Raw genomic sequence first — 19,436 nt, 5'->3', positions numbered from 1 at the left:
CAGACAATCTGTTTCAGGAGTCAAAAGCGTGTCTATTTAAAACCCCCCCTGTCATTTTGGGTGCATTTGTCCAGAACTGGAAACTTGCAGCATGGGTCTGGGACCAAATGGGTTGTTTGAGTATTTCTGCAGGGCAATGACCTCAGCTCTTTGCACAGACTCACTTCTTTGTGGGTAGAGAGGAAAACAGGAGCTCTGGTGAAGGCACTTTTTGGTGAGTATGTGGGCCTGCCAGTATACCTACTGTACCTAAAGCAGTGGTTTTCAACCCTTTTCATATCAAGGTCCATTATTTATTGGGCATTTGAGCCACGGACCAGTGGGACCACCATTTGATGAGATTTTAGACTCTCAGACCCAAAACTTAGAATATTTTGTTATCGTTGGATACGATTTTGTCCACAATTCCATCCATGCTGCATTGATGTGGTGCCATAGAGGAGATATAACAGGCCACCATTAGATCAAAATAACAATTATTCTACATTCTCTAATTGTGTAGACTTCTTGTAAATAAAAAAAAGCAGATGTTAAACAATACTTTAACTCTTGAGAGCGTAAAATGAAACCAAATGCACCCGTAAAGGTTTCATTTTACACTCAAGAGTTAAAGATCTAGAAGGGTTGGTTACCAACTCTCCATCAGCTAGCTGGGGACCACCTGGAACCCCCTCAAGGACCACTGGTGGTCCCCGGACCACTGGTTGAGAACCACTGACCTAAAACATTTCAGAGAATATCCACTTAAACCCCAGCAGCCGTATTATGGAGAAAGCTTTCACAGAAAATAGCAGATCGACTATTTTCTGCGAAAGCTTTCCCCACAATAACAGAAAACACCATGTGTTCCAGTTCCAATTCTGTCTGCTCATGAGTTCTCTCTCCTGATTGGATGAAATTGGTATCCCAACCTGAAAATAAATTCTGTTCTGTTTACTAAAGAGCTTGAGATATACGGAGACCCCTGTTATAAACCACACACTCTAGTCTATAGCAATTATTTCTAAGGGAATTTAACACTTATTTTAACAAATAATAATAATAGCAGCTTTAAAGGCCATCCACAAGGAATCCAACAGAAACTCCAGGGGATCAGTTGATTATCTGGTCTCTGTAAAGGTGAGCCACAATCTAAATAAAGTATCATGACTCATCTTACGTTCGCTCAGCTTTGCAAAGCTTTCTGCTCATGACACACTAATTGCGCCATTGTTATGGTTTCACACAGACGCATACACTCAAAAGGCAAAAAAACAATCAACAAAACATAATACGATGTTATCTAACGTAACTAATATATCAACAGCTGAGCTCCCTCAGACAGAACTGAGCAGAACACATACAGGTGATGCATATGAGCTAACTATACTACATAGCTGAACTGTCAATATCTTACCTTCTGAATACAGAAATACGTCTCTATGACAATCCCCCCTTTTTAGTTTAGGTTGCACCTGATAATATTTATATCAGACTTAGTCACTTAGATGTTGCGCAGGATCTTAGCATTCATGCTCAGCGAGAGAATCGGTCCCTGTGGACTGCTGTCACCACTGCTGCTGAGACAGCACACGCACACACACACACACACACACACACACACACACACACACACACACACACACACACACACACACACACACACACACACACACACACACACACACACACACACACACACATACACACAGAAGCTGCTGTGACAATTGACAGCAGGGTACCACTGTCTGACAGTACCCTTGGGTAAATGCATCCTGGGAGAACCGGTGATTGATGATCACATGATTGAAAAAGAAAACGGGTCGGGTTGCGACGTGTTGTAACCTTGAATAGGCTATTTTTGGCGAAGTGATTTGGTGTAGAGGAAAAAGTGTAGAGAGAGGGTTTATTAAACAGCAGCCAGCATCCACCTGGAACCTTATACCAACATACTGAAACCATGCTGGCTGAATAAACCACAGACTGGGCTCGCACTTGACATTTCCTACAGCGATGTTCAAGACAGCATTTTAGCTCGGTTTTTAAACAGTCTGGACATCTGGCATTTGCAGTGTATGATCAAAATAAAGGAAACACAGGCTTCTCTCGATGGTGACTCTATACGGGTATGGAGTGCTTTTTCGACCATGAATCCTGCTTCACTCATCTCCTAGCAGAGGGCAAATTTGACGATATAATCACTACTAACAAAATTATGTTGCGGCACCATCTGGACCTTCCATCTACAGTATTATAACTGTGGCTGAAATTACCTTCTCGCATGCCATCCCTGAATTTACCATAAAGACTCCGTTGGGTTCGTATACTGCATGTCGCCATCTAGAAAACAACAATGTTGTTGATACGTTCTCCATATGTTTGGCATATGGGGAACATCATCGCTGTCGTGCTCTGAACCATTTGCGTGACCTGCTCATGCCTAGCTGACAAAGAGCATTGTCATCTTGAAAGACACTGAGAAAGCGATGAAGAGAACCACAAAAACATCTGTTAGTAGTGATTATAATTCTCCCAAACCCCCCCATCACACACCCCAACCAAACCCCAGAACCCCATGGCAGTACGTTACATCAGTATTTCCATTATTTGCTTTTATATTTAATTTCAGCTTCTTTTTGCTTAATTTAGACAGGTCAACAAAGAGAGAGGAAACTGATGGGAAGTACAGACGTGTTGCATGTCCTTCCTGGCCTCCAGCTTGAAGGCCCAAATTATTTTATTTTTTTACCACAACCTGTATGTACTGTAAGCGGTTCCATAATTCCCCACCAGTGCCGAGTATGATGAGGCGGTACATGGCTGGCGTGAGAATAGGTCAGAGCAGACCTCAGTGCTTCAGACTGCAGGGCAGCCTGTCAGATGTGTCGCCTTTCCTGTTTTCCCTCTACACCTCAGACTTCTGCTTCAACTCGGGTATGTGCCACCTATTGCGGTTCTCAGATGACTCTGCGTCACGGTGGACGATGACGAGGAGTAACTGAGCCCTGATGTGACAACAATCACCTCCAACTCAACATTGGAAAGACCAAGGAGCTGGTAGTGGACCACAGACAGAGCAAGAAGAGAGCCTAACATTAACATCTCAGGGGAGGAGGTGGGGGTGGTGGACACCTACACGTTCCTGGGAGCACACATGAACAACAAACTGGACTAGACTGACCACTCTAAGGCACTCTACATGAAGAAACAGAGCAAGCTGTTCTTCCTGAGTCCTTCAGGTCCTTCAATGCGAGCAACAGGATGCGGCAGATGTTCTACCAGTCTGTAGTGTCCTCTTCTTTGCCATGGTCTGTTGGGGGGGATAACATCAACACGAGGGATGGCAACAAATTGAACAAGCTGGTGAGGAAGGCTATAGCTCCATAGTTGGACATAAACTGGAAAATATTGAGGTGTCTCCGGAGGGGAGGATTAGAAGCAAGCTGGATGCTATCCTGGAGAAACCCTTTCATCCCCGCTGTGGCGTGCTAGCAGGGATAAGGAGCACATTCAGCAGACCCTCATCCCTCCAATTGGCACACCACAAAGCAAACTGGACAGTACTTTGTACCAGTAGCCATCAGGCTCCACAGCCAAGCTTGACCCCATATGAGAACGTAAGACCTCCACTGTCCATTAAGTTGTCTGGGACTTACTGACTCCTGCTTTGACCCTGGCAATATGCTTTGACACTGGCACATTCGCACATGGACTACTGGGATGTACAGTACACTACTGAACCATGACTTGACAGATGCCTGTTAACCCATTAAGACCTGAAGCCGATTCTACAAATGTATTCTAAATCCTAACAGTTTTCTGAAAAACTTCCGTTTCTATATCAGTGGTGCTCAAACCTTTTCATGTCAAGGACCCCCAAAATGATATGTATTTGGCCGACCCCCATCTCAAAATATTTTGTTCCAGGGACCCCCCAGAAGCAAAGATTTTAGTTAAAAATTTTCACTTTAAAAGAATATACATATTCAAAGATTTGCCCACATTTTCACGATTTTTCAAAAATAGCAGATCTACAAGCTCGTAGCGCGGCACTCGGTGCCTATCCTGTGTTTCATGCTTACTACTGTTGCTGCTACGATACCTGGATTTCCCCAAAGAGACCAATGATGTTTTACCTTATCCAATTCAATTAAATCTTTATTTCAAGGGAGATCCATATCACAATAAAAACACCATACCAAAATAACAGAAAAAGGAATTACAATAAAAAGTTCCACCATGTTCAGTTTCAAACATACGTTATACGTTATGTTATCGTATCTTATTAGATCTTACAGAACCGTGCACTGCAGCACTTCGTCTAACAAATAGATATGATATCTCACCTTAGACTATAAGGTGAGATATCGTATGTATTTGTTTGACAAGGTGAGGCTAGGCAAGCCATGCCTCTGACTTTCTGCAATGGCTGCTCTTCTATGCTGAATTTCTCTTCTCCCCTTTGTCTTTCTCCTGTCAGATCTCCTGTCAGATCAAAAAGAGCCGACCTCTCCTCCCTGGTCCCTGACATCACCTCCCGGACCGTCTCTTCTAACTCTCCTGTCATAACTTCCTCAACCTCTCTTCCCTCAGCACACCTGTCCTAATGAAGGGGAAAGAGTGACATTCAATGGATCCTTGTGTCTGTGTGTGTCCGCACGCACGATTGTGTGTGTGTGTGTGTGTGTGTGTGTGTGTGTGTGTGTGTGTGTGTGTGTGTGTGTGTGTGTGTGTGTGTGTGTGTGTGTGTGTGCAACTTCGCATGCATGCGTGTGTACTTGCGGGCCAAATGGCATATATAAAATTACCATCCTAAAACATTCAACTACAGGTATAGTAACGTGAGAGCGGGAGTGAGAGTATAGACTAGAGTCTGTGATGTGTGTAACTGTGGGATAACAATGTTATGACGTGAGCCCAGTAGCCCGCTGACCTTTCAGCATCGACGGCAGAGGGAGGCTTATTTGCTCACAGAACTCATTGACTTCTCCTGGCACTGTGTCCAGCTCTAATTATCAGTAAAGCTTCGGTCTGCACACCCTGACAGTCTGCCAGCCGCAATGTCCTCATTTTGTCACAGATGAAATGTTCAACATGACCCATTGCAGTAGTATTTCAGGAGCACTCTAATGGGAATTATCTGCCATGATAAAAAATGTATAAGTATCAACGACTGCATAACTACTCACACAGGTGGGTATATACTTTCTCCTATACCTGTATATACAGTACAAGCTGAAAACATCTCCTTGCCTGACGTTGCCAGGGTTATTGCGGTAACAACAGTTGATCAGCCTGTTCAGGTTTCGGTACCAATGCATTGGCCAGGTTATTGCATGGGTGAAATGGGCTCTCTCTCACTCTCACCTCCCCCTTCTCAATCTCTCCCTGTCCCTCCTCTTCTCCCTCTCCCACTCTCTCTGTCCCTCCCCCCTTTCCTATCTGTTTCTGTCTCTCTCTCGCTGATCTAGCTCTGATCGAGCTCTGGTCTGACATCAACAGATGTCGGACTAGACGCAGAGCGTTTGGCACCAGAAACCGTCACCACACGGTGGCGAGTTGCTCTGAATACCCCTACAAGATTTATGCAGGCTACACATTTATGCAGGCTGACATTTTGGATGCTGACCTTCAATATCAGCCTATTAAACCCTTAGCAACACACATTTTTCCGGCTTAGTGCAAAATGCAGACTATTATGATAAACGTTTGGGGCTTCACCTAAATGCTAAACTCTGCGATTAGCATATCTGAGCAGATACTATAACCATATATGGGCAATTGCATCTCATCTGTGGGGAGTTCATCAGAGTGTTCCCTCTTTGAAGATGATTGATACCTGCTGAGTCACTGCAACAAGCCAATCTCTGCCCTGCTCAGTGCATTAAAGCAGAAAATACTGCTGACCCGCTGCACGCTATATGAGGCCCAGAGAAAACTGATTTATTAAGAAGGGAATACGCCCAGACAGGGTGAATCAATCTCATAGCTGTGGATTAGAATAAGATGGTGTGGAGAATTGAAGGGAGAATGAAGACAGTGGCTCTTCTGAAGAGCCTGTCCCGGGGAGTAGAGCTGAGGCGCCATCTTGATGGCTGACTGATGCGTGGTAGGAAAACTAAAGCAATCACTCTGACTCTTCCGAGCTCATACTCAAAGCACAAGGTAAATCATTGTTATTATCGGGCAAACAAGAGTACGAGAAAGAGACTAGAGAAACAGACAGAAGAAAAATAAAGAGAGAGAGAGATACAGAAAGACAGGCCAAGGGGGAGACATGGACAGTGGTGCTCAGCCGGAGCAAAGTGGGATTAAAATGTGAGTGACTTTTCTCTTTTCCCTCTGCTTCGTGTCTCTGTGACATGAAGGTCATAACTGGCTGGGATGCAGATGGGGCTGTCAGCGGTGAGTAGAGCTCAGGGGGCAGCGCTGAAGCAGGGAATTAATCCTAATAAAACCACAGCCTTTCAACAAGTAATAGGAGCTTTGGAAGTGGAGTGTGTGTCACGTCCCTACATCTCAAGGACTGGCAGGAGGGAGGGAGGGAGGGGCGAAGGACGTGAGAGGTAGTCCAATCCTCAGTGTTTAATTAACCCATTAAGACCAGGAACGCATCTATGTCATTTTTAGATTTCTTTGGGCTATTCAAAAATTGCAGATATACAAGCTGATACATTCCCGGTCTTAATGGGTTAACTGATCTCTCTATGTCGTCCTCAGACCAGCCCTCCAATGGCGTCTCCAGTCATCTGGATTCTCCATACATCTGACCAGCTCGTTTGTGCTTTCCGCACCACCTTTCTTTAGCACAACCACATAGGTAGGTGTGGGACGTCCTCTTGATCGATGCCCGTGTGTTGGTTCCCACAGTACCATCTTTTTGGCGGGGAGTTCCTGGTGTCGATGGCAGTGACCAATTCTCCTGACAGCTACAGTATCTTCTCTGATACACTTGGTATAGCACCCGTACAGAGTAGGGTAGTTAAATTAACACTGTAGATATGAATGTGTAGGGGCTTGTGTAGTCTACTACAATAAGAGTTGGCTATAAAATTCTGAAATTCCTGACACACCCCATCACCTCATTAACTGTGTGCAAATTAAACTTTAAATGCATTGTACAGTGGTGGGAAAGGAACACAACATTCCTCGAATGTAATGCTTCCCAAGTGGTAAGTTAGCGGGGGTCTATGATTAAAATATAAAGTATAATATAAAAAAGTAGCCTAACACTTGTTAAAGTCACCACCACATTAACTTGGAGGACTTCGGCAAAGAGGCGAGAAGAAAGGCCCCTTTTTAGCTTGCATCAGGAGAAAGAGCCCTGCTTCCACTTCAAACACATTGTAGAAGTCATTTTGGGAGATAAAAAGAATACCAAATCACTTCTGATTACCGGGATGATTGGAGCTTTGCAGTGTTGCAAGGAGGCACACATATAGATGGATAGATTGGATTGGTTATGTCACCGATGGATGATAAAAAAAACAAATGCCAAATGCTGTATGGAGGGCTCAATCTCAATATACTGTGGAATCTACAGTGTAGATGCATGCATGGTTTGGGCCTCAAGCAGGGCTTTTTTGGACCCCTGAAAGGGGGGTCTTTAACCATTTTTGCATTAAGGGGGAAAGGGGTGGGGTTTATATGTTAAGTGAGTAAGTTGGGGCATTAAAGATGATGATGGTGATTTTGAAAATAATAATGTTACATAAAAGAAGGCACATGGCAGACCAAAATGGTTGCCAAATGACTTGCTGGCTCATAAAACTCAGAATGGAACATACTTTTGTCAATGGGGGGGGGGCATTATCGTTCTGGGTATTATGGGGAACATGAGGTTTTCAACACAAAGACAAAGACTGTGTCCCTCCCAGCATCTACCTCGACAAAGTAAGAGAAAGGGGCATAGTTGTGGTATAGGAGGAGGAAGAAAAATGTTTTATGTTGCCTACCTTTTATGACTTATATGCCCAGAAAACTGGAGCCTTCATTGGCTTGAACTTCCAAGCCTGAGGGTCTTATAGGCAGATAGGCGCCTGGGCAGAAACACATAAATATTTCATTTAAAGCTTGATCTCTTATTGAACATTATGGAAGGAGAGAGAGAGAGAGAGAGAGAGAGAGAGAGAGAGAGAGAGAGAGAGAGAGAGAGGTTGGTTGGTTGACTGGCGAGCGGTGGTATATTATATTAAAAGTCATAAAGGGACATGGTGCACAAGGGGTGGTGCTTTAGAAGTCCAGGGGGGATGAGAAATCCCTCGGTCACACGTGCTGTAGTTATGCCTGGCCCTCCACCTATCAGAGCTTAGAATGCAAGTGTAGCATTTTGAATAATGTGAATGTGTGAGTGTGTGTGGAGAGAGAGACAGACAGAATGTGACTGCGTGATGTTGACCAATAACTGATGATGGCTCAAAGGACAGGATGTCTCATTGTTTGGCCTCACTGCACTGCTTTACTGGTGAATAAGAGAGGAAAAAAAGCAACACTATAAACTCCTACTTCCATTTAAGAAGTAAAACAATAATATCAACCCCATCACCAGTCGATAGCCCTGCTGGAGTGAATAAAGAATTAACCAGTCAATAGATAGCCCTGCTAGAGTGAATAAATAAATAATGCTGCATTTCTGTAGCCTGGCATGGCCAGACTAATATCACTGCATTTTAGCTCTGGCAGATTTGTCTGGTTTCGAGGCTAGCATTTCTGTGCACTGACTGTGGTAATTTGTGCATTACCCGCTGTTAAGCTATAAGGCAGTTCAAGTGAGTATTATTTCAGACCACATACAGGGACACTTTAAGATTAGTTTTTCCTTTTCTTTTTACGTATTGGCTTCTTGCCAAGTTCCAGTAGTACACACTGTACATTCAATTAGTTGAAACAGCCTGTTGTTTGCTCATTAAAAGTTCTTTAGAATGTTCCATTCCAACAGAAATACCCACTGGGCTGGTGATGACATTGTTGCTGCCTAATAGATAGTCGTTTATCATACAATCAAGATGATGATTTCTTTATTCTTGGGAAATAGATTTTCAAGCATCTTAAATTACAACCGAGTCTTCAGTTGTTTTTTTTCCATTGGCCTCCTCCAAAGTACATAATGTTTATTTTTCCTTTCAGTGTAGTACATGTATAACAGTGCTGAATTGTCCTTGAACCGAAATGTGATCAAGGTCTATTTTGTAATACATATTCCTTAATCTAATCATCTTCAATAAAATGTTAGTCTTCTAGCTGACTCCTCACAAGTGATGGTTCTCTAACCAAACAGACCAATATCGCCCTCATGTGGTTAACATTTTACACTGCTAGATTTTTAAAAGCTTTGAAAAAATAAAAGTCCATTCATGTCTTTTCATTTTCATTTTTATTTTGGCAAGGATCAAAAAAAAAGTCAACCACCATCTTGTTTAAACCTCATGGTTAAACATTTATTTTGGAAGCAATGACAGTGACAGGGTTTCATAGAATAATATTTTGGGATGGGGGTTGTAAGGAAAGTCTTAACTGCCTGACGAGGATGAACCAATCCAGACAACATTCTTCTCTATCACGTCCACACATAAATCTGCCCATCAGACGCTCCTGACAGCAAGTGCTCCCCCTTACGGTCAAAGACGACACTCTGCACTGCGTCCTCGTGGCTCAGAGTGCAGGCTACCTTGTTTGTGGACAGGTCAACCACTCTCAACAATCCGTCTCCCCCAGCAACAGCCAGCATCTGCCCCACGGGACTAAAGGCCACCTGGTTGCTGGGTTGAGGTCCCGTCTCCACGATGACGGCCGGGGCCACCAGATTCCTGACGTCCCACAGCATGACGATGCCACGGGAATCACAGGAGGCGATGGTCTGGCCCGACGGGCTGAAAGTGGCATGATTACAGGAGCTGGTGTGACCGCAGACAGTCTGAGCACAAATGGCCGTCCTAGCATCCCACATGGCCAGGGTTTTGTCAGCCGAGGAGCTCAGCAGGGTGTTGGAGAACGACAGGAACGCCACACTGTTGACGGAGGCGGTGTGTCCACGCAGGGTGGCTCGACAGCGCTCGCTCTGAAGGTCCCACACCTGCAGATATATACACAGAGAGCAAGAAGATATAAATAAATAACTGCCTGCTACACCCAATAAGAATTCATATTTGTGTTAAGACTGATGTGTCAGAACACAGAGAAAAACATATCGTCACTGTCGGGCAGAAACCTTGTCTAAAACCGTTACTGTTCAGGAAATGGAAAAAATAACCTGAGATCCAGTGTAATTATTTATTGTTAATACTTTATTTACTTCACTTATTGTTAATACCAGTTTCACTTCCACTAAAACATTTATCGACAATATGAAAATGGCACAACTACACACATGTAAATAGCATCAAATAGCACATCTCATAACATGTCTCAGTGCGACGCATTGGGACTTTTGCATGACACTCTTGTTCAACAGGCATGATTTGAAAAGAAAACTTGAGTTTCCGCCGGACAGCAATGATATTAAAGGGCTTTGGATGCACTGTCAATTAAATGAAATAACAGCAAACCTTGATGGTGCAATCCCTTGAACAGGATGCCACGAAGTTACCACAGGAGTGGAAGGAGCAGCCCCAGGTGGCTCCAGTGTGGCCCTCTAGGGTGAGGACCAGGACGCCTAGGGAGAGGTCCCAGATACGGAGGCCCCCGTCACCCCCCGTGGTGCCCAGTTTGGTCTCATCCGGGTGGAAGCTGATTCCAGACAGCCAATCGGTGTGGCCCTCCCCCGTGGCTATCAGATCTCCTTCTGGAAGACCCCAAACCCTCCATAGCTGGTCATCGCTAGAGGAAGCCATAATGGGTTTTGTGGGATGTGCCGCGAGGCAGCTGACTGACTGACTGTGTGCCTGCATAGTAAGGCATACAGAATGAAGCAACATAATGATCATAATAATATATATCAACACAATATCAATTTCAAAAACGTTTTGGGCACACGTTTCAACAGCTTGATTTAAAATATCCCGCAAGTTTGGTGATGTTTGAACAACCTGTCACTGATTTAGTATATCGTCTCTGTCGGGTGGAAACCTCATACGTCCAAAACTGTTACGTTTCAGGATTCGAATCCACAAGTAGCATAAGTAGCAGATCTACAAGCTCAAAACGTGTCGCTTCGCGCCGTGTTTCGAGCTTGTGGATCTGCTACTTTTGTGTGACGCTGTAGTATGAACAGGTAGGGCATTAATTTACGAAAAACACAAAAAGTTAGAATATGGAGATAAGAGGTTTCTGCCCGACAGCAACGATATCTATCCAGTGCGGTAAGTACCATGTGTAGCATGTCTTACCTCAGGTAGGCCACTTACCGCACCGGATAGATACAGTATACTATGTGTAAATATGTAGATAATTTTTTTTTTATCTCTCTCTCTCTCTCTCTCTCTCTCTCTCTCTCTCTCTCTCTCTCTCTCTCTCTCTCTCTCTCTCTCTCTCTCTCTCTCTCTCTCTCTCTCTCTCTCTCTCTCTCTCTCTCTCTCTCTCTCTCTCTCTCTCTCTCTCTCTCTCTCTCTCTCTCTCTCTCTCTCTCTCTCTCTCTCTCTCTCTCTCTCTCTCTCTCTCTCTCTAATCAGAATCAGTTTTATTGTCACATCACAGGTTTACAAGGTAAAAAGTGGGTGAAATTCTTTTTTGTACATCGTTCCCATCGCAACGTTAGTTTCCATAGAAAGAAGAGGGGGGGGGGAGAAGAAGAGGGTGGGGGGCAGGTGGGAAGGAGATCAAAAACAAGAGAGCAACAGAAGGCCAGACAAGTTATCTACATATTTACAAATTACCTGAGATAATAAATAAAAACTAAAAAAACTAAACTAAGGTGCCTGAGCATAGCAGCAATGTATTGTACTGTGCATGTTATACTTATACTGTGCATGATAGACAAAGGACGTTAAGGTGCTTAAGGAGCACAATAAAAAGACCCAAAAAAAGTCAGTGCGTTATACAAGGGATTAAGGTGCAAAAGGTCAGTGCGTGTCCACCTAGAGTGGACTGACCCTAGTATAATCCGCATGTAGCTCCATGAGGGAGTGCAACAAAAAGTCATTTGTACCTGGTGTAGTCCACAGGTGTGTCCGAGGGGGGCTAAAGTCCAAGTCATTGTCCCTGGTATAATCCACAGGTGTGTTCAGGAAGAGCCAGAAAAGTCTGCGCCGCCTGCTGTCAGGCTGCTGAACTCATCCAGGCTTATGCCCCATTCAGCATTCTGACAGCGGCTGGATTGAAACTACACCAAAATCTGGTGGTGGAACTCTTGATACTGCGGTAGAGCCCCTTGCCCGGTCGCGGTCGTTGTAGGGGGTTGAACAGTCTATGACTTGGGTGGTGCTTGTCCTTGATGATGCGCTTGGCTTTGACCACGCACCGCTTTTTGTACAGTTCCTGGAGCGCTGGGAGCTCGATTCCCATTATCCGCTCTGCCGATCGCACTACTCGTTGTAGGCTGACCTTTTCTCGGGCAGTGCAGTTCCCGTACCAGGCCGTGACACAGCCTGTTAGGATGCCTTCGACAGAACTGTTGTAGTACAGCCTGAGGATGCGACGTCCTACTCCGAGCTTCTTCAGGCGGCGGAGCCAGTACAGTCGCTGCTGAGCCTTTTTCCTCACGTGTGTGGAGTGCGTCTCCCATTTGAGGTCCTCCTCGATGTGTACTCCGAGGAACTTGAACTCGCTGACCCTTTCCACTGCAGCACCGTCGATGAGGATGGGCGCATGGTCTCTCCGCGGCCTCCTGAAGTCCACGATCAGTTCTTTGGTCTTGTCGACGTTAAGAGAGAGGTTGTTCTCACGGCACCAGTGTGCCAGTGATTTGATCTCCTCTCTGTAGTCAGACTCGTCGTTGTTGACGATTCGGCCTATCACTGTCGTGTCGTCCGCGTACTTTATGATGGTGTTGGAGACATGTGTGGCTATGCAGTCATACGTGTACAGGGAGTAGAGGAGAGGGCTCAGCACGCATCCCTGGGGTGCTCCGGTGTTGAGGGTCAGGGGGTCGGATGTGATGCTGCCCATTCTCACCACCTGATGTCGGTTGGACAAGAAGTCCTGTATCCAGTCGCACATGCTTGGGTGTAGCCCTAGGTGTCTGAGCTTTTTGTCAAGTATTGCTGGGACAATGGTGTTGAATGCTGAGCTGTAGTCCACGAACAGCATACGTACATATTTGTCCTTCAGCAGCTTGTTGTCCATGTGCGAGAGGACGGTGTGGAGAGCCATGGCAATAGCGTCGTCGGTGGATCTGTTTTTGCGGTATGCATACTGCCACGGATCCAGCGAGGCAGGTAGCGTGGAGCTGATGTATTCCCTCACCAGTTTCTCGAAACACTTGCTGACGATCGGGGTGAGAGCAACAGGTCTCCAGTCGTTCAGGCATGTCACTTTGGCCTTTTTGGGAATGGGCACAATGGTTGACATTTTGAACCCTGCAGGGACCACAGCCAGGGAGAGGGAGAGGTTAAAGATGTCAGCGAAGACACCCGCCAGCTGGTCTGCACATGTCTTAAGGACCCGGCCTGGAATCCCATCAGGTCCGGCTGCCTTGTGGATGTTGACCCGTGTGAAGGCTGTACGCACTTCTCTCTCCGAGATGGTTAGAGGAGGGTTCTCCTCTGCTGGTGCTGCTGATGGCCCCGCTTGGCTGCCGCGGTTGGAGCTGATCTCAAACCGGCCGTAGAAAGTGTTCAGTTCGTTGGGGAGGGAGGCAGGCGGGTTCACCTCGCTTCTGGTTCTTGTTTTGCAGTCTGTCAAGGTGTGTACTGCCTGCCATGTGCTCCTGATGTCGCCACTGCTGAGTTTGTCTTGCATCTTTTTTGTGTAGGCCTTTTTCGCCTTCCTGATGGCGCTGTTTAGGGCCGCGCGCGTCGTGTTGCGCGTTTCCACGTCGCCAGATTTGAAACCAGCGTCCCGTTCATGCAGATGTGCACGTACTCCGCTGTCCATCCATGGTTTCTGATTGGGATAGATCCGAACTGTCTTTTTTGGGACTATGTCATCTATGCACTTGCTGATAAAGCCAGTGACTGAGTCTGAGAGTTCGTTGATGTTATTCCCAGCGGCGTTCTTAAACATCCCCCAGTCAGTCTGGTAGAAGCAGGATTGTAGCATAGCGTCTGTGTCCTCAGACCAGATTCGGATTTCCTTCTCAACGACCGGCTCCCTTTTTAGCCTCCGTTTGTAGGCAGGTAGCAGCTGGATGGCGTCGTGGTCAGAGCTTCCTAGCGGTGGGCGGCGGAGAGCTTTGTATCCATCCTTGAAGGGCGTGTAGCAGTGGTCAAGAATATTGTCACCACGGGTACTGCAGGCGACATGCTGGTGGAATTTGGGAAAGACCTTTTTTAAGTCTGTCCGGTTGAAGTCGCCTAGGCAGATGACTGCGCAGTCCGGGTGGCGATTTTCTTGTGCACTGATCGCCTGGTGTAATTCCCTCATAGCTGTGTCCTTATTAGCTCCAGGATGAATGTAAACAACGGCTACAATCACGATGCTGAAGTCGCGTGGTAGGTAGAAAGGACGGCAGGCTATGATTAAAAGTTCAAGGTCTGGTGAGCAGTGACTGTCTAGGATTTTAACATCTTTGCACCAGTTGTTGTTGATCAAGGCACAAACTCCCCCCCCACGTTGCTTACCGCTCAGTACAGGGTCTCTGTCTTTCCTATACGCGGTGAAGCCAGGAGGAGTGATAGAAGAATCAGATGCTAACTCCGTTAGCCACGTCTCTGTTAGCACAACAATACAGGTCCTCCTCGTCTCTGCGTTGTATTTAACGCGCGCCAGTAAGTCGTCCATAGTGGTCACTGTTCTTGATTCACACAGAGATCTAACGTTCGCTAGCAGGATTGAAGGCAGTGCAGGTTTATATCCACGTTTTGTTGTTCTTACGAGAAGACCCGCTCTAGTGCCTCGCCGCCACGGTCTTTTTCGTCGGGGGTATGTTGTTGATCCGGCCGGAACAAAGGGGACCCCACCCCCCACCCAGCCGAGCGGGAGGTTTTCGGCAAAAAAGTCCGGAATTCTGTGTGTAATCGCTGTGCTGATGTCCATAAGTGCTTGTCTGTCATAACTCCTTAGACACGCGACGGTGTAGGGAAAAAAGAGAAGGCTAAAAAATACTAAAAAGATGGAAAAACGTTGCGATGCTACGGAGCTCGTACGAATGCGGCCGTCCTTCATGGCGCTTCCGGTCATCTCTCTCTCTCTCTCTCTCTCTCTCTCTCTCTCTAAAATAACAAAAATGAATTTCACTCACTGTTTTACACCTGTAAAACTGTGATGTGACAATAAAGTTGAATCTGATTCTGGTTGATGGCCAAATTTGCACCAGGCCCAAATTTGCAAGGATAATTAGAAGGATAATAACAATGAGTATCATAAAATGATTATACATTTTCAGTATATAGTAATCGGCCCAAAGCAAATGACCTTGAGTGTGTTGGTAAGGTGGAAGCTATCTGCCTTGGTCTTGGTAGGAACATTTGCATCCACGGACTGGTGCTTCTGTGGGTTGTTGTAGGCTTGAAAGTTCACAGGGAACTCAGAATCCTTGGCGTGTTTGGAGACGTTAGAAGAGGTCTTGGCTGCAGGGTCTTTGGACGGGACGTCCGTCAGACACCCAGCTCTCCTATTTGATTTGGGACTTTGTGCTTCTTCCCACCCTGTGCTCAGAGTAGACGGTAGAGGAGGAGAGACAATGCTGTGCAGAGCAGCTTGGAAGCTGTTCGCTTGCGCCAGCGCCTTGTCCCTTTCCAAACCGACCAACATCTTCTGCCTCAAAGCCGCCTGGTATTTTTCATTCATCTGCGTTACCGCGGGTTCATATTTGGAACAGTGGACCTTTAGCCTTCTCAGATCTTCGATCAGCCTGTTCTTTTCCTGGACAACTCGCTCGTGGTGCATGCGGTGGAAATCCCTTTCTTTCTGGAGCTTCACCAGTGTCTCTGCTGCCGCCGAGGACACCAGTCTGTACTCATTCCTCTCCGTCTGCGTGTTCCTCAGCTCCTCGTCCAGACGCTGGGTTTGTGTGTACACGTCTGGCACCACACCAACCTGCAGGGGTGGAAGAAGCACTCAGGAAAGCAGCAATACCACCACCAAGTGTGAAGAATACGTTGTTACAAGTGAAAGTCCTGCATTAAAAATCTTACTTAGGTCGAAATGCAAAAAGAATAGCATTAAAATATACTTATTAATAAAAAGTTAAAGTACTCATTAGACAAAATAGCCATTTAAGAATCGTATATCGTGTCATTGGTCTATCTATAATTATTGATTATTAACCGCCATGTACAAGCTCACAACGTGTCACATCGTGACGCATTGTAAAACTGTCCAATAAATATAGTAGAGGAAAATGTACAATAACTTGATTAAATACTCAATCAAGTAAAAGTACTGTGAAACTGTACCTGAGTGAGTGAGTAAATACATCTATGTAGTTTACACACCAGTGGTGTGCAGTAGTGCTCACATGTTTTACTTAAGTAAAAGTATCAATACTGCAATGTAGATATACTCTGTTACCAGTAGAAGTCACCGTATTCAAAATGTACTTGAGTAAAAGTACAAAAGTATCGGCATCAAAATATACTTAAAGTACCAAAAGTAAAAGTACTCATTGTGCAGAATGTCCCATTTCACAAGTTCAAAATGTATAAAAAATCTTTTGAAAATAGACGATCTACAAGCTCATAATGCGTCGCATCGCGAAACATTGTGAGCTAGTTGATCTGCTATTTTCAAATGGCTGAAATATATATACGGCTGAAGTGTTAGTGTGTATTGTAATAATAATAAAAATCTACAAAGTAACTAGTAACCAGTGTTGGAAAGTAACTAAAGTAATATGTAACTTAAAGTAATATTATTACTTTTTCCCAGTAACTAGTAACGTAACTAATTACTTTCACGTTTTGAGTAATATTATTACCTTTACTTTTTTTCAAAAAGTAATTTATTACTTTTTTTCACGAGCCTTGGTGGTACTCTGGGTTTGAGTGTGTTTATTTGATCCTGTGTTGTTTTTGGTCAATTGATATAATGGTAGACTGGTTGGGATCCAGTTGCTATGCAGGCTGCTTGCTGATCCGGTCTAGAGCGGATACGGAAACGTTGCGCACTTGTCTATGTGTGAATTATCAGCTGCGGAAGGGCGGGCCTTAAACCGGATCAAACAGTGTTGCCATGTCTGCTTATTATAAGCGACTTGTTAACCAATGAAGACGCGCCGTAAGCTTGTAGGTTGGCTATTTTCAATATATATATATATATATATATTTTTTTTCAGCAGTCATACAGAATGATTGATTTTTTTTTACTTGCATTTGCTCCTACATTCTGCCACGATGATATGTGTTGCTATGGGAGCCTTTTTATTTTTGTATTTTATTAGAATACATTTTGTTTAATAAACAACAGAAGTTGTTCAAAGATTGTGTCTCATGATGAGTCATTATCTGTTTGAGCCCAGGTGTTTGAATTTGAATATTTTTTTAGGCAAAAAATACATGAAATACATTTAAAATACTTCCAAAAAAGTCCTTGCGGTCTTGTTTCCATTGAGATCCTTAGTATTCAATTCATAGTCAAATGGTTTTCATTTAGTCTGTAAGTTATGAATTCATACACAGTAAAAGTCTTAGTGTTAATATAATTGAAATGAGTGTACAAATAGAACCAAATGGACCCGTCATGTGTAAAGAACACTTTTCAGAGTTAAATCAACAATGAGGATTTTACAATGTAGGCTGCAGAAAAGAGAAAAAAAAACAACTGCTAATGTTGAAAATGCAAAGTCAGTCTTTTGGGGAGAAAGGATGCAATTACTGGGGGCGAGAAAAAAAAAGTAACTAAGTAATAAGTAACTAGTTACTTTTGGCAGGGAGTAATAAGTAAAGTAACTGCATTACTTTTTAAACAAGTGATATGTAATAAGTAACATATTACTATGTTGTAGTAACTATTCCAACACTGCTAGTAACTAAAGTTTTCATATAATTGTAGTGGAGTAAAAGTACAATATTTTCCTCTGAAATGCAGTGGGGTAGAAGTAAAAGTATTGAAATACTGAAGAAAGTGAAAAAATACCTCAAAATTGTACTTAAGTACAGTACTTGAGTAAATGTACTTAGTTACTTTACACCACTGCCAGTGGTCTGACACCACACCAACCTGTTTTGGCTTCAGTAAGCCCTTCTGTGCCATCTCGTGCCATTCCCTTTGGAAGCAGTCGAGCGTTTGCGTCATGCCCATCTTGAGAAGAAAGCTGCGCACAAAGTCATCCACGGGCTGTTCTGCCCTGGCCCTGGTTGTCTGGAGTAGTTTTGGGGGGACAGCGATGATGGGGGCGCCGCCGTCCCCCCGGTCCCCCCTGATCGCTCTCACCGTCGCCTCCAAATCCTCTTCTCCTCCATCTAGGGCTGTCACGATTGCAAATTTAAGTTGACGATGCATTGTCACTCAAATAATTGCGATTAAAGATTTAATTGTGCGTTTGGCATTGTTGAACGTTTGAAACATATGAATACAAATTTAATTTCTTTTTGACTTTTAGGCTTCATAATCAAAAATTGCACACGGCAGACATGTCCAGGAGCGCTGGAAGTCATTTATTCCAAGGGGGGCTGGGCTTGGCGGGGGACACGATTTTTTTTCACATTTGTCCCGTGATTTTTTTCTCATTTTTCACGTTTTTTCACCTTTTTCAACAAATATTTTATTCCCTTAAGGTAAATACATCATTGTTTTAATATATAAGTGTGTATATAGACTTTAAAAAGGATATATATTTGTTTAATTTACAAAACAAAAAACATCTAAATGTTTTCCAATTTTTTTCTTTCTCTTCCCCACCACCAGGGGTGCTGCAGCACCCTCAGCACCCCACTTCCAGCGTCCCTGGACATGTCAAATAACTTATATACAAATAAATTATTGTATATTTAATAATTTTATACATAAAAAATTGCTTGTAGAGCTGCTATTTCAGCTTCGTTGTATACTTGAATGTACTTGGAAACGATTATGCAAAAATATTTGCGATTATTTCAAATAGGTCTAATTGCGATTAGACGATAATATAATAATTGTGACAGGCCTACCTCCATCCGTCAAACTCCAGTCGCCATCATCAACAGCCACCTCCTCGTATTGAAAAAAGTCATCATCATCGGTGTCGATGAGGAGGATGTCCTGCTGTTTGGACGCTGCTGTGGTCATTGTGTGAGCGAAGGAATGATCGTGGAAGTATATAAGAACGAATTTACAACGAAGTATATAAGAACGAATTTACAACAAAGTTATAAGAACGAATTTACAACAAAGTTATAAGAACGAATTTACAACGAAGTTGTAAGAACGAATTTACAACAAAGTTATAAGAACAAATTTACAACAAAGTTATAAGAACGAATTTACAACGAAGTTATAAGAACAAA

At 44.2% G+C, this 19,436-nt stretch overlaps 1 protein-coding gene across 1 annotated transcript; it reads right to left on the bottom strand.

Moving 5' to 3' along the window:
- Positions 1-9,535: 9,535 nt before the first annotated feature.
- spag16 (sperm associated antigen 16) lies at positions 9,536-19,218 on the bottom strand (the record flags this gene model as incomplete). The annotated part of the gene is made up of 5 exons (XM_080417469.1): positions 9,536-10,051; positions 10,524-10,859; positions 15,427-16,050; positions 18,172-18,419; positions 19,101-19,218. 5 exons carry the CDS (start codon positions 19,216-19,218, stop codon positions 9,536-9,538), a joined length of 1,842 nt encoding a protein of 613 aa, XP_080273595.1.
- Between the last annotated feature and the right edge of the window lie 218 nt (positions 19,219-19,436).

This window comes from Gymnoscopelus braueri, assembly GCF_963280865.1.
Source record: "Gymnoscopelus braueri genome assembly, chromosome: 21".
In the NCBI taxonomy this organism is placed as follows: Eukaryota; Metazoa; Chordata; class Actinopteri; order Myctophiformes; family Myctophidae; genus Gymnoscopelus; species Gymnoscopelus braueri.
This window is presented reverse-complemented; position numbering and strand designations above follow the sequence as displayed.